Raw genomic sequence first — 14684 nt, 5'->3', positions numbered from 1 at the left:
AAACTGACGGTGTATGATGAAGGACGTGATGTTTATCAGTTTTATAATTCAAATTACTTTAGAGATTTATGATATTGGATTACTTGTTTAACATTTTATATTTATTTAACTAGTGACCATTAGTATTATAATTGAGTACTTTTCAGGTTCGTACTAAATACATATTAAGGGCACATTTTTTACCTACAACTTCTGCATACTCTTTTACTTCATTAATGTCATCCTTTTTATCATCGAACTTACGACGAATCTCTCGTACATTCTGATATAACATTCTACCACGGTAATACACTGGAACCTGGATTTAAAGAAATTTTTTAAAAAATTAATTTAGTAAATAAAATTATTTTTTTTTTTTTTACTTTTAACAAGATTCTTTGAAATCATCACCTTCAACAATGTTTCAAAACCAATAACTCCATCTTCGTCAATAGCATCTATATCTTCATTAAGTCTTGAGTATTCATTTTCATTTAATTTGGGCAAGCAACGTTCTATGTCAAACCATTTATAAGTTTCAGGGCAGAGTAACTTTGAAGGCCTCATTTTTGCTTTGTACCTCATTTTTGGAATTGAATGGATATAATAACCCATATAATAGTATTTTAAGTCTGGTACTGTTTTATTTAATTCTCTGACTAAACGTACTTCCATTAGAGAACTGCAATTTTTTTCATCAACAGAATTATGCATTTAATCACTTAATCTTAATGAATAATTAATTGCAAATCTTTGAGAATTATTTAATCACCAACAGAAAATCTAACAATTAGAATAATCAAAAGCGTATTAATTAGACAAAGTACCTGTATGTACCGAGTGAAAGAAAAGAATATACTGGATCATAAAAAAAATAAACACTTGATACACAATATGGCAGTATATCTATAACTCCAACAGCCATCAATTTGTTATTTAGCCTGTATTGTTGATGAAAAGACCCATATCCTAGTGGTGGTCCGGATTCTGGCTTCCAGTGCTTTAAAAAAGTAATGAAATTTATAAAAGACCTTAATTCTAACTACATTTAGAACTTACTATCAAAAGAAACTTACATGAAGAGGACTTTTACCCAAAAAATTTAAAAAAGATTTTTTATCACAATCAAATGGATCATCATTATGCACAGCAATTTGGTATTTTTTGAATAATTCCGCACTCTCATCTACTGTTGCCATAAATTCTTCTGATGATACTGGTACTAATTTCAGCTGTAAAAGTCACATAAATATGTTTTTTTTAATTATTTTAATAGAAGTGCATTCACAAAGCTTAAACTAACTAGAAGAAATGTTATATAATATTGATTATTTATTAGTAAATCAATTTCGAATGTATCTGTTTTATATGTAATTGAAGTTTTTTTAAAATTTAAGTAGAATTTTTATCCATATTACCTCTAATTTATTCACTCCGTCAGTCAAACTATTAAGTAATTCATCAAGGCTTTTTGGTTTATTTTTCTCTTTTTTTTTCTTGTAAATGAGCTCAATTTCTTCTATCGTCTTTCCTTTGGCTAATAGTCTATTTCGTGCACGTTCAATCCTCATAAGCTTAGCTTTTTTAGGTAAATCACTATCTGAGACAGACATGGTTGAGGTATTTGATGGCTTATTTTGAGTTAAAGATTTTTTTGATTCATTGCTAAGAGATTCGATATCTTGTATCATTGGTTGAGCTGGAGTATTTTCTATAATATCCTCAGACTCTGATTGTATTTTGTCCTGAGGACTTGAGGATAATTTTTTATCACATTCTGTTTCTCGCATCATAATTTCGTTTTCCGATAAATTTGCATGAGCTCTAGCCATATGCTCGGAATAATCTGGTTCCACTAGATTATAAATACAATTAACAATTAATTTGCATATAATTAACAAAGAAAGTTCATGGTAAACAGAATCGTATAGGTGCATTAATATTATTCAAACTTGATAAATGATAAGTTCGAGAATATCTTTAATTACCAATGTCATTCAGAGAATCGTGATGAATTTTCGTTCGTTTATGTGTTTTCTTGTCATAAGCTTCTTCCTTTTTTCCTTCTTTGATAAATTTAGCAACTCGTTTTATAATTTTTTTCTGCGATTTTGAGAGCATAAAATCCAAGGCTTCACATCTGGAAGGTTAAGGTCAACTAAATAAAGTATAGAAATAATATTTTCATCATTTAAAAATTAAACACATCTCTTGAATTCATGTAGCTTAATTCAGAAGTTCATTTAAAAAAATAAAAGACGAAAAAACTACATGAGTGAAGGCCTTACTTTATTGTATACAGTGGACAGCATGTCTGATCATTTGTTGGTTTATAACAATAACACCCACTTCTTCGCCAGCCTCTATCAATTAAATTTTGGTAATCCCGTACAGTCAATCGGTGTGCCCACAATCCTACAAAAAATTATATAATTTTATGACATTGTCATACTAGTAGATTATATTATACTGACATATTGGAAGAAATAATTATGAACATCTCACCATGACGCTTATAAGCATTGCGTTTTTTGCAGTAACCGCATTTGTGTTCACTTGAATCCTCATTAAAATAAAACTCGACAACACTGAATGCATTTTGCGTTGCCATAATTATTATAATTAAGTAATGGTTGACACTTAATGAAAATTACTAATGATAAAAAAAAGTACTGATCACAAAGCATTGAAAAATGAACTTCTCTTTAATCATCTGTCATCTATAATGATGAGAAATCAATCGATTAACTCTGAAGTAACCAAGAAATATACCATTTCATTACGACTCAAATAAAGCCAAGACTTTTCTAATGTAATATCAGTAAACTACGGAGTCGTTTCTCGAGGTAAAATATTTGATTGATAAAAATGAACACTTCAGACGGACAATAGTCTTTTATAAAAATATCACCTTTCTAAGTAGAATAAATAAATATTATTATTGTTGTTATTATTATCAGTAAAAAAATTTTTGATACATTTTATGAAGCTCCAAGAAAAAATAATTATAATGATAACGCTAGCGTTTTTAACTTATGTCGATAACAAAAAGTTCTCTTTACCCAGTGAGTAATTCGCCAATAGAGGCGCTACACTTCTGTTCTCTTCCTTCTACGCCATTCCGATCTAAGAGTGTTCAGTTGTGATTTGCAAAATAGACTCGTTCGAATTTTATGAATTCGCAAATTTGAATTAGAATAAAACAAATATTAACAGAAGGAACCTTACAAAAGTAAGTCAGCCTTATTCCAGGTCCGATATAATCAGAATATATCAATATGAAAATAAATAATTTTGAAGAGATTGATCATCCAGATTTCAAAAAAATTAATTTGTCATTCTTTTTTAGAAGCCGATTTGCATTATGTTGAAAAGCTCATCAAAAATGGTAAGTAATTTGGAATTCTAATATGCTGCAATTAGTTTTAAATATGTACACACGGTAGTGGCTCAAAATTTCATTTTATCTTGTTTGCATCGCTGTCCTCTGACAACACTACATTTTATTCGCATTTAACTTTTCTTGTGTATATTTATATATTATTTATGAACTTAACACTGACTTCTCACTGATTTTTTAATAACTACAAGAAATTACTCATAATTTATAATTATTATTTTTTATTAGCACAGAATATTTATAGCACAAAACATTCATTATAACATTCTCTGTTTTTTTTTTCTTTTATTTTATTTTTTATCACAATAATAAATCATATATTTCGATGATATTTTATCTTATTAAATATTGAAGTAAAATGCATATTAAAATAAAACAATCACTAAAAATAATTAAATTATATCTTAGCTATTATCCTTCGATATACATCAGACTTGCTGTAATATTATTTAGTGCATAGATTGTTCTTTTAATTTTATTATATAAAATTCAAAAATAAATTAAAATTAATACTTGAAATTCTTAAAATGTAAAATCGAACTGAATGCATATGCGAACTTTGTTTTACAAGATTAAATTCATCTCAGAAGCCTAGAATAACTTCATTTAACAATGCATAAATTTTGAATAAATCTAACATCAATTTAGACTATTTTTTTCAAAACAAACTTTTTCAAATCGACATTCAGTCTCTAATTTCCAATAAAATTCTCCGAGCACATTACTTATTAAAACTTGTTATCATTCAAATATCAAGTTTAAAATCTTTCGTTGATCGTACGTTCAATAAATTAAAGTTAGTAAATTATATTTAGTTGTACTAATTATTAAAAATAGCAGCCTTTTGACGAAATTGTGCTCGTCTTTCTGCTCTCTCTTCTTCTTCTCGCCTTCGTTCTTCTTGCTCCATTCGAATTTCATCCTCAAATTTACTTGACTTTCTGAGTTGTTCAATCTACAAAATAAAATATGGAATCAGATAAGAATTTTTTTTAGGTCCTTACTCAAAATAATTGGAGTTAGAAAAGTTTTTTATTTCTTTCTAGAACATTCGTCTCCCTACTGAATATCAACTATTCAATGTACTTAAAGAACCATTTGATATAATTTTACCTTTGCTTCGAAGAAATTTTTGGCTCCAGTTACTCCAACCTCATCAACATTTACTTCTGTTAATCTCGCCAATTGTCCCAGCCCAGAATCTTGTTCCAATTCACCAGCCCGGGCTTTTCGGTAGATCAAAAGGAACTGTAAAAGCAATTTAATATGAAATTTAATAAACTGAATAGGGTTCCAACAACATGCGTGTATATAAATTTTTTTTCACTAAAAAAAAAGATTTTAAAATAATAGGGGGATGATGAAGTCAATATATATGCATACTGACCTCGCGGAATGAAATACGACCGTCATCGTCTTCATCAACTTCTTTAATCATGGCTTTTAAACCTAAGTGAGTTTGAGGAGCTCCCAAGACTTCCATCATCCTTTTAAGCTCCGAAAGATCTAAAAACCCATCTCGACCATCATCAAATCTGGAACAAAAGCAGAGAATCGTTTTAGTATTGTTATTAGAGTATGATGGAAGCAATATATTTTTTTTATTGCATACTTTTTCTTTTGATTTTATTAATGGGATTTTAGAGATAAATAATTCATGGAGATTCATTACTCTGGTTGAAAGTAGAAACTTGTTTTTAAGTTTAATTAAAAATAGTTTAGATTAATAATAAAATAAACTATCGCTCGTTTTTTAAATTCTTGTTGTGAACTAAAATTTATTATGTAAACTACTTTAAAAAGTTATATAATTTTACAGCGTAAAAATAAAGTTGCTTGAAGACAAATCATATTTTAATTGCAAATTATATCGCATAAAAAAGTTAGAAATTGTTTGTATATAAGTCACTTATTTTTCCATACTTGTGATAAATGTTTCGAAATAAAAATGACATTAAAAAAGGAAACCACTTCAATTATCTCAAACTGTCTCTTTAGAAAATTGAGTAAGGCTTTCAACACTTTTCTTATTACAAACGTTGCATGTAGGTCTCAATTGTGTCACAAAGAAACAAGATACAGTTTAAATTATATCAGCTGCAATCAGTTGTATAATAAGAAATGTAATATATCTCATAGGTATTCAAGTTACATTAGCAAAAAGATTTAAATTTAAATTAATTTGAAATAAATACTAGGAAATTCTAGAGTGCTAATTTATGAATAACAAACTGGTGTAACTTTAGTTATAGCTTACCGATCAGCAAAAAAACTTGAAATAATTATAGCTCAAGTAATTATTATATACTATCGAATCAATTGAAGCAGAAATTTTTATAATATTAAATAAATTGTAGAAAAATATCTAAAGTCATGATGAATTTGAAAAAAAGACTTCATTCTACAGATATTTGTCATCTGTGTGACACTAATCATTTCGCAAAATTATTGTACTATTCAGATAACTCACGCTACGATAATCACCAGATACTGAAATGTTTAATATTCTGCCTACGTGTCGGACACAAAACCAGTTGCTACCAGCAAGAATTTTCAAACAACTTCTATTTTGTTGATTTATGAATTTCAGAATATGTTTATAACTTTTTTTTATTCTTATATCATTTTCATTATCAACCTAACAAGGGTCTCAAAGTATAAACAACCGACTAAAAAATAATTTAGCTGCAGGGGTTAATTAAAGGACGGAAACATATAATTTCAAATGCGTTTGTTGTGAGACTATATTTTTACGATTGTCATAATACTTCTCTACAACGTTGAACTTTTAGCGATATCATAAATACTGTTTCAAGACAGTTTATATCGTATTTCTTTGTTCTATTCTCTTTCTTATATTATAAACCTACTCTCTTTTCATAGTTGTATAATACAATAGATCTCGTTATCTCATTTACGTTAATCTTTATCTATCTTAATCATGATTGTTGTACCACTTTTTTATGAATAGCTAATTAATTAAAATACTAATTTATTCTTTCGTTAGGAGTAAAATGTATATATGTATATACAGATACATTTTTTATTATTTTTATTATCTGAAAAAAAATTATTTAGAATTTATTCAAACATTTTTGCATTCATTTTTGGAGTAGCAAAAATGTTGCAAAAAAAAAATTTATTTGTTATGGATATACATTCAGTTGACTGAAACTATAAAAATAACTTTCTTCATTATGAATTATAATTTTTTTTCATTAGAATGAAAGCATCAGTTTTATTATAGTTAGCAATTAGTAATTAAATTCCCATTAATGTAATTAAATGAGAATCAATATGCAAACAAATACATTCCAACTTTATTAGTTTTCTGCATAAAAGTTTAATCAATTTTTTTAACTCGACGTTGTTTTTTTTTTATTGAAACTCAGTTCTTTACTAAGTTTACGTACTGATTGTGAGATGAGTAAAAGTAAACGGTTTTTAATGTGAACATAAAGGTGATCGATAAGAACTGCAGTAGCAAGAAAAGTCGATAGTTGACTATTGTGTACGTGTGGGAGCTGGCAATGTTGACTATTAAAAGAGGCTAGATTTCTTTCGTTTCCGGTTTTCACACCCACGATTGAATTGACATATTTACTTTAGAAATTCTACTGAGTTAATAAGGATAATAATTACATTGTTTTTATCTCCACTATCAAATCATTAGTTATTTATTACTTATTTAGACTTATAGAGTTTCCAAAAATCTCAACTTCTCTATCATTTATCAGAATATCATTAATCAAGTTAAAGCCATAGATTAAATTCCAAATGATAAGAGAATGATTGAAGAAAGATTTATTGTATGAATGCAGATAGGAAACACGACTTTAAATGTGAATAAAAGGTCTCGACACATTTTTCAACCAAACACAAGAAGAAAATCGATAGTCCTTGGAAGTCTTGAAATACCATTGCTTACATTGATTTTCTTTTTCTTATCATTATACGCATATGCAGGAAATTTAATATAACGGAATGTAACACTCAACCAAAAATTCGTCCGCAAATATTCATTAATTTACAATCATATCCTTATTCAATAGACATTTAATGCCACGTTACTGCGGATATGCTCATTTTATGAACCCATCAATAGGTAATGTAAACAACGAGAATGCAAGAGTAAATACATCGTTGATGATGTGTTGAACCTTTGAACTTTTTGTTCATGTAAATACTGATATACATTGTGTATTTGATTAATAAATGGTGTTACTGTAATTATGTTGGAAAATAGAAAGAATTCATTACAGCGAGAAATGAATCTCGTGCAAAGATTGTAGATTCAATGCACAGGTTACAAAACTCGGTCAAGGTAAACTCTACGACGTTTAATACTTTGGCGGTAGAATTGAAAGTAAGAAGTAAAGTTTAAATTGTTAGGATTTCAACATTTATGGATTTTTTTATTTTATACCTATCATCACTTTAAATACTGATGATGACTGTGGTTGAATGCTAACATTGTTTATAAATCATATTTATAGGCAAATAATTTTTTCGTTCTTTAGTTTCTCTTTAAAATCTTTCTCCTTAAATGACTAATAATAGAACTGCAATAAAGGAACAAGTTCTCTATAAATAATTCAAGAAAAATTTCATGCTTCCTCAAAAATTAATTATTCGTGGATAATAGTATTTAATTTTGGGTTGTTTATCCGTTATTGATCAAGATTAATGAACTTTTACTGATAATTATAAAAAAAATTTCACCGAAGAAAGTGAAATTCTTCATTATTTCCGTCATTAAACAATTGTTAATCACAGCTATTTAATAGAAATCACAACCATGTATATATTCATTAAACTGTATAATTGAACGTATCCTCTTCAGTAGTTAATATAAATTATCTTTTTTCCTGAATAAATCAATTATTTTACGATGCCGTGATGATAGCTGAAATTTAACCAAATGATGTACAATTTATCATACAGCCTAACGATGCTAAATTATTTGGAATGATCGTTTCGATTTTTTTTTCTTCTTTGATCATCTATTATTCTGATTACTTATGAATTATCTTCCATCATTTCTTGATTTCCTTTTACGCAGTTAAAGAAAAGTGGTCGGTGGAAAATTGTCGACCAAACTGCTGCACAATCTTACTTCGCAACTTACCGTTACCTATAATGGAGTTAATGTGTAAGTCTGACTATGCTATTTCTTCTTCAACCTTTCACATTGAATTTTCCAACTGATTGTACGCTTATTGAAGCAATTAGAATATATAATTTCCATTTCTTATACTTTCATTTGTCTTCTTTGCATTTTTTACACGTGGTATGACAACTAAATACTCACGAATAGAAAGTGGAATCAACAATTTCTTGACTTCTTGCAAGTGAATGAAAGTTACAAAAAAAAATTGTATTGTCATCTAATAATTTTATAACGCCGATTGTCATTATTGTTTCTATTTTTAATTTACCAAATGTATTTAGGAGAAAAATTCAAGGCAATTCATTACGTAATAAGTTGAAATCGATTAATTATCGCCCACTGGCCAGAATAATTTGATGGATTATATGAGATAAGTCAGTTAGACGTTGCTAGAGTTACTATATTTAGATCATGTGTTACATATTATGACTTGACGTGAAAGGGGTGGTGGAAAAGTAGTAAATAGTTTTGAAACTCCACAGGGGAGATTTCATCGTGGAGGTAAATATCATACTATTTTCATACTTTTCAACTAAAATTAGAATTTTACGATTCATTTCTGTTTTGAGATATCCAAAATGAAATTTGTTACACACAATTCGAACTTGTTTGGTTGAGAAAGAGTATATTTTTCCTGGAAAATAGAATACAATGTTGACTTTAAAGCGAAAGATCGAATGATTTTTATGACCAAAAGTATATCTGAACGATAATTATTATGCAGTGAAAAAATATGAATGGAAATAATTTGTAATTATTTAAAAATGGTTGTTTAAGAAAAAAGAGGTTATTAATATTCATATTTAATATTTAAAACGATTTGACAGATGTCATTTAGGTATGATTAGTATTCTAATCGTGTACTATGACTTTAGATCATCTATAACGGATTATCTCATGCTTAGAATATTAAATTTTGATATCTTAGTCACACGAAAATATTTGTGAACACATATTTAATAATATATGCGGGTCAATTGTTTAAACGTGTATGCTGTATGATGATAGATGATTGAAAAGGGGAAGTAGTCATGATGTTGAAAAATCAGGACAAACAAGGGGAACGACCTGATTGCAGCATTTCAATTAGATGGGACCAGGAAGCGCCTGGTTCATTAGCCGACGAGGTCAGGGGCTACAAAGTTAAAACACAGATCTGGTCAACATTACGTGTCATGAGTCATGACTCACGTATGTATACATATACGTTGTTTTTGTCCTAGTCAGAACAAAATTTACCGGAAGATATTAATGAAACAATTTTCACGAGAAAAAATAAATTGCACTTTGTAGTGTTTTTCTTGAAAACACTTTTCTTAATAAGAAATTTGTAGTGGTGTAGTTCACTTGTCTTCGTATAAAAATAATTAATTTCCGGAAAATTAGTTCGTTATGAACTTTTTCGTAATTACTATTTACTTTTTAGAATAATACCAATCAATGAATTTAATGAATCATTAAGATATATTTGGAAACGAGTTAGAGCTTATAATAATGGGAATTTATGAATGAAGTTAATGTGTTTATATTAATATAAAGACAATGTCGTGTTTATTTTAAAAAATTCATGGTCAAGAAAAGAAGAATAAATGTGAGAATTATAAGCGTAGAACGATTTCATGTCAAGTGGGCGTCGTTGACGACAGATTATTAACAGCAACAGGTATCAACATTATGATGTGCATTTGGAGTCAAGAAGGTTCAGAGTGATGGTACTTTGGTCCAGTAAGGCGATACTGCATTTATGAGTCTTAAATATGTCATATTACCGAGAGTCATAGTTGAATATGTTGCGATTTAAAAAGTCATAAAATAAATTTTTAATATTTTATTATGCGCATTTATTAAAAAATAAAACAGATTATATTATGACAGTGTAAAAAAACTGAAAGGAATTTTTTTGAAAAATTATTGCTAAAATATTTTATAAGCACGAGCTATATTTTAGAGTACAGCATTGTATTGTAGTTTATTAATGCTAATAAACTAAGCAAGAAATAAATTATTATTGTTAGGATTAGTATTTTTTATGTATGCTTTTAACTTTCGTTTGAATGTGCTATGTTTTATTGTATTGAGTAAATGGACATTATTTTATATTCAAAATTTATAGCATACGCTGTCAGCTCGAATAATGCAATAAAAAAGGTGCGGGCGCGTCAAGTAAACTCAGGGACGCACTTTGTGAACATGGTGTATTGCATTTAGGCATTTTTTACCGCGTGATGTCCAGGTGTTTCCTGCCAATATTTCATAGAAATATGGAAGACTACTTGAGATGTTCGTTTCACGTGCTTTGTTATCTCATTTCAAGTATTTAGAGTTTTTTTTTCATTTATTTATTGTAAAAAAAATATTTATCATCATATGGTTGCAGTAATTGAAAAAAAAATTATTATGACAGTCATTTTTATTATTACAACGACTATATTACAATTTAAATTGTTTCTTTGAAGTTCCAACATTTTTTCCTGAACAATTGGACACAAAATGATCAAAGAAAAAAATATTTTTTTGCAGGATTTTTAATGAAATTTTTTCTGTTGTCATTTTTAAATAATTTTCGGTTATTTTTTAATGAAAATATCAGATGTACTGTAGGATTAATTATAGAAATTTCTCTGAGTCATCAGAATTACATGTATATTTCAAAAATAGAAATGCAGGTTGTTGACCCACCACGAAATTTAATATACACCTTTATGACATTATTCATATTTCATTACAAGTTGCACTGATTTAGTTGACGCTTTATACATGGCACAGATTTGTCTCAAGAAACAGAGTACATTTAATCAATAAATAATATCAGAAATTGATTGGCTCTGAATCAGACCGTTACAATCTTACAAGTACGTGAATTAATTATGATCGTATCATTTGTATCTTTAAATAGCTTAACGACAATATTATCAATATTTAGAAAATGACATGATTTTTTATAGCGAAAAATTAACTTAATTAACTTTCTGATGGTCTCATTTAATAATTTAATCCTGTAGAAACCAGCATTCATATAAATCAATAGATTAAAACGTAATTTTTAAAATTGAACTGAGAAACGATTTTTAATTATTCTAAGATTAATTAATTAATTAATTCAAATTATTACAATTAATTTTAAAATTGAGGAAGAGTAATGAAAAATGTATTTCAAAATTTAAAGTTTTACAATCGATTTTTTCTTAAAGAAAACTTTACGACGACACGGAGTGTACGTTTACAACATTTTTTTTTTTACAGTAAATTATAAATATTTTTTGCTTCTATGATTCATCCCAATGTAAACGACTGTGGAGTTTGAAATCAGAGCAAACTTCATTGTTTGAATATAAATTAGGAACATTGGCAAATACTAGAAATAAATCATCACGTAACCGGAACTAAACTGGAATGACTATGAATACGTTGTAGAACGTTAATAAATAATAAAATGTAACTATTTTTATATTATTATGAATTATATCAATGCATACTTATTAGTATATTAAGACTTATTTTTTATTCATTAAAGAATATTTCCATTTGTCATAATTATTAATTGCAGAGTCTTAAGTAGCAACTTAATTTTATAGTCAATTTTATAATGTAAACTCATTAAGAATGACTTTGTAAAAATCATTCATATATTACATATGTTAATGATAAATTAAGAGAAAGTATATGTAAAAACTTGTGAGACATGTTTTTTTATCTTAGCGCGATCAATTGAAATCGCTTTCGATTTACAATCGATAAATCAAAAAGTAGGATGATAATTTATATTTTATATATTTGAACATGTCTTCATAATCTGTGAATTCAAACACGTGTGTTTTCCAACCTACTGCGTATGACAAAGTACATAACATGTAATAGTTTTGTTTATTCATATGATACATTTTCATAACTATGAAAATAATTTAGTAATCTAATATCTAATCTTATTTGTATTTCTAATAACCTTTAAAATTTTAGACATTGAAATTATTTGAGTTAAGTTTCTGATGATAACAATTAGTAATTCTTTGAAAAAAAAAAAAAAAAAAAAAAAAATTATTTTCAATTTGAATTACAAATTTTTCTTCATTAAAATTGATTTTCATTTTTCATGGAGATTTTTTTGCGATTCATTGTACTCATTTACTATTCTATTTAAATAAATTAAATAAAAAAATATCAATTATCGATTGACTACAAATACACTAGAGGATATAAAAAAAAATTTTTTCTCTATAAATAATTTTTAAGTTTCATACATAATAAAAATACACGAACAAAAAAAATCTAATTATTGTTTATTCGAAGGTAAATTGATAAAAAAAAGTAGAATTGATTATTATGTCCACAAAGATTTGTGATAAATAATTTTCTGATTTTTTTTAGTGAAAATATTTCTCATAAATAATAAATGAAGGTTCAAAAGGGGGAAGAAAGAGTGAGAGAAGGAATTTCTTGTAAAACGTGTCTAGAAATTTTGAATAATAATAATCCTTAAGAATAAGAATAACCAAAAGGAATGGAAGAAAATATCCTTGTAATTCAAGACTGAGTAGGCTTTAAAAACAAAGCCATCGACAACAACCTTCTACAATCTGCACCTGCATATGGTGTGGCTTCGATGCCTGATTTATACGGAAGTTATCGATACTTGTTCTCTGTAAATGCTTCTCTTTTTCATTCTTCCATAAAAAGGTAAAGATAAATGATATTTACCTGTTAAAAGTCTGCTCATACTGTTTGATCTCTCGACGGGAAAGTTCATGAAACTCAGTGTATACATTGACAAATCTGTATTGTTTCTTCACTTCCTTGCCTTCTTCCAGATCCTCGTTGATTTTCTGTCTTCGACTGAGAATTGTACTGAGCTCTGCGTCTGCTGGCATAATTCTGTTTTCGTTCCTTTCTCCTTTTTATTTTCGTTTCAAAACTTTTGGTTCAGCTCAAGGTCGACACAGAATTCGCAGCGTCTGGAGATTTTAGCTGCTGTATGGCCTTCAGACACGTGAGACCTTTGTATCGATTATCACTTGACCTCTAATTCTTCTTTATTTTAATTGCTCTGACGTCGATTCTGGACCAATTTTATCATAACTCGAAATTTCTTCTGACAACAATGAAACTTCAATCGAATATTATTCTACGACTGTTTACTTATTTATTTCGATTGTTTTGTTTTAGAGTCGTATGCTTTAGTTAACTAGTGCAGTTGATAAATAATAAACAACAACAAACGTGCTTACACGACAACGATCGCGCGTGGACTAAGGTTAGATTCAGCTGGCGCTTGAACGTCAACCTCCCCAGCTCGCAATTTCCCGGCCCACGGGAGCGCTTGCGCCTCTTCTTCAGAAACAGCTGTTTTACCTCTCTGTTTTTGGTACACATGTACTACTCCCACAATGAGTAAAATTCGATCAATATGCTATTTTTAATATACCAGAGTGCAGGTGAATATTCATCTCCCAATTAATGTTTTTTTCCAGAATTTAACATTACTTTTTGCATGTTAAATTCTTCTCTTCCACCCATGCATATTTTTTGACATAATTAATCAATTCATGATGACTAAAATTTTTTTAAGAAGCTAACTATTCCATATCTATCCAGAAGCAAATTAAAACATATGTAAAAAAAAACGGGTTTGCAAATTTTAATTTTATGATTGCAGATATTTACTATTATGATGAATAGCACTTGAGAATTTTATTGTTTCTCTTCTGGTTATTATTATATACTTCTTTCCCACATTTACTAGTAAACGATATTCTCATTTTCTTTCTTTATAAATTTAACTTCTGATTTTCCTACATCATTCCATTAACTTATCTTCTCTGTTTGTTTATTACTTCAAGATACAGAGTTGTTTACCTTAAATTTAGATAGTTAAAGAGTGTCAAGCAACAAAGTCATCATTCAAAATTTGAATAATATATATAATAGTTTTCTAGTCAAATTTAGTGGTGTCAGAAAAAAATTATTATTGATGAGATAAGACAGCAGGAGGTCCCAGGAAAACTGCAGTGTCGATGCAGCTGTTCTCTTGGAGAGTCCTCTTGTTCATCAATGAAAATCCGAATAGTTGAACTCTTAGAAAATTGAATGCATTGTTATATTCTGGGGTGGGTTTCGTCGATTGGTCACTAGGAGACGCTA

General features: G+C 28.1%; 2 protein-coding genes and 1 long non-coding RNA gene across 3 annotated transcripts in view; 1 reads left to right on the top strand and 2 right to left on the bottom strand.

Moving 5' to 3' along the window:
• Positions 1-79: 79 nt before the first annotated feature.
• Positions 80-2930, bottom strand: Ate1 (arginyltransferase 1). Its single transcript, XM_035094580.1, has 8 exons — positions 2485-2930; positions 2268-2394; positions 1968-2119; positions 1398-1834; positions 1056-1211; positions 807-979; positions 391-661; positions 80-298 (listed from the first exon to the last, which is right to left on the bottom strand). Exons 1-8 carry the CDS (start codon positions 2588-2590, stop codon positions 143-145), a joined length of 1578 nt encoding a protein of 525 aa, XP_034950471.1. The 5' UTR covers positions 2591-2930; the 3' UTR covers positions 80-142.
• A 182-nt stretch (positions 2931-3112) lies between these two features.
• The window catches only part of LOC118073942 (uncharacterized), an 85722-nt gene continuing 74150 nt past the window's right edge, over positions 3113-14684 (top strand). Inside the window, exons 1-2 of the long non-coding RNA XR_004691154.1 lie at positions 3113-3211; positions 3329-3367. This is a non-coding gene — a long non-coding RNA (uncharacterized lncRNA). The remainder of the gene's footprint in view (positions 3212-3328; positions 3368-14684) is intronic.
• On the bottom strand, positions 3680-13809 carry Swip-1 (EF-hand domain-containing protein D2 homolog Swip-1). The gene is made up of 4 exons (XM_035094755.1): positions 13245-13809; positions 4767-4914; positions 4493-4627; positions 3680-4334 (listed from the first exon to the last, which is right to left on the bottom strand). The coding sequence occupies exons 1-4, from the start codon at positions 13412-13414 to the stop codon at positions 4200-4202; spliced, it is 588 nt and encodes a 195-aa protein (XP_034950646.1). The 5' UTR covers positions 13415-13809; the 3' UTR covers positions 3680-4199.

This window comes from Chelonus insularis, unplaced genomic scaffold (assembly GCF_013357705.1).
Source record: "Chelonus insularis isolate UGA/USDA-ARS -01 unplaced genomic scaffold, ASM1335770v1 scaffold_714_pilon, whole genome shotgun sequence".
Classification (NCBI taxonomy): domain Eukaryota; kingdom Metazoa; phylum Arthropoda; class Insecta; order Hymenoptera; family Braconidae; genus Chelonus; species Chelonus insularis.
This window is presented reverse-complemented; position numbering and strand designations above follow the sequence as displayed.

Coding starts and splice junctions, on each gene's coding strand:
- Ate1 (XM_035094580.1), bottom strand. CDS start 2,590: ATGGCAACGCAAAATGCATTCAGTGTTGTCGAGTTTTATTTTAATGAG. Junction 2,120..2,267: donor TGTCCACTGTATACAATAAA/GTAAGGCCTTCA, acceptor TTAACCTTCCAG/ATGTGAAGCCTTGGATTTTA. Junction 662..806: donor CTTTCACTCGGTACATACAG/GTACTTTGTCTA, acceptor AAAAAATTGCAG/TTCTCTAATGGAAGTACGTT.
- Swip-1 (XM_035094755.1), bottom strand. CDS start 13,414: ATGCCAGCAGACGCAGAGCTCAGTACAATTCTCAGTCGAAGACAGAAA. Junction 4,915..13,244: donor TATGAGCAGACTTTTAACAG/GTAAATATCATT, acceptor CTTTTGTTCCAG/ATTTGATGATGGTCGAGATG. Junction 4,335..4,492: donor AAAATTTCTTCGAAGCAAAG/GTAAAATTATAT, acceptor TTTATTTTGTAG/ATTGAACAACTCAGAAAGTC.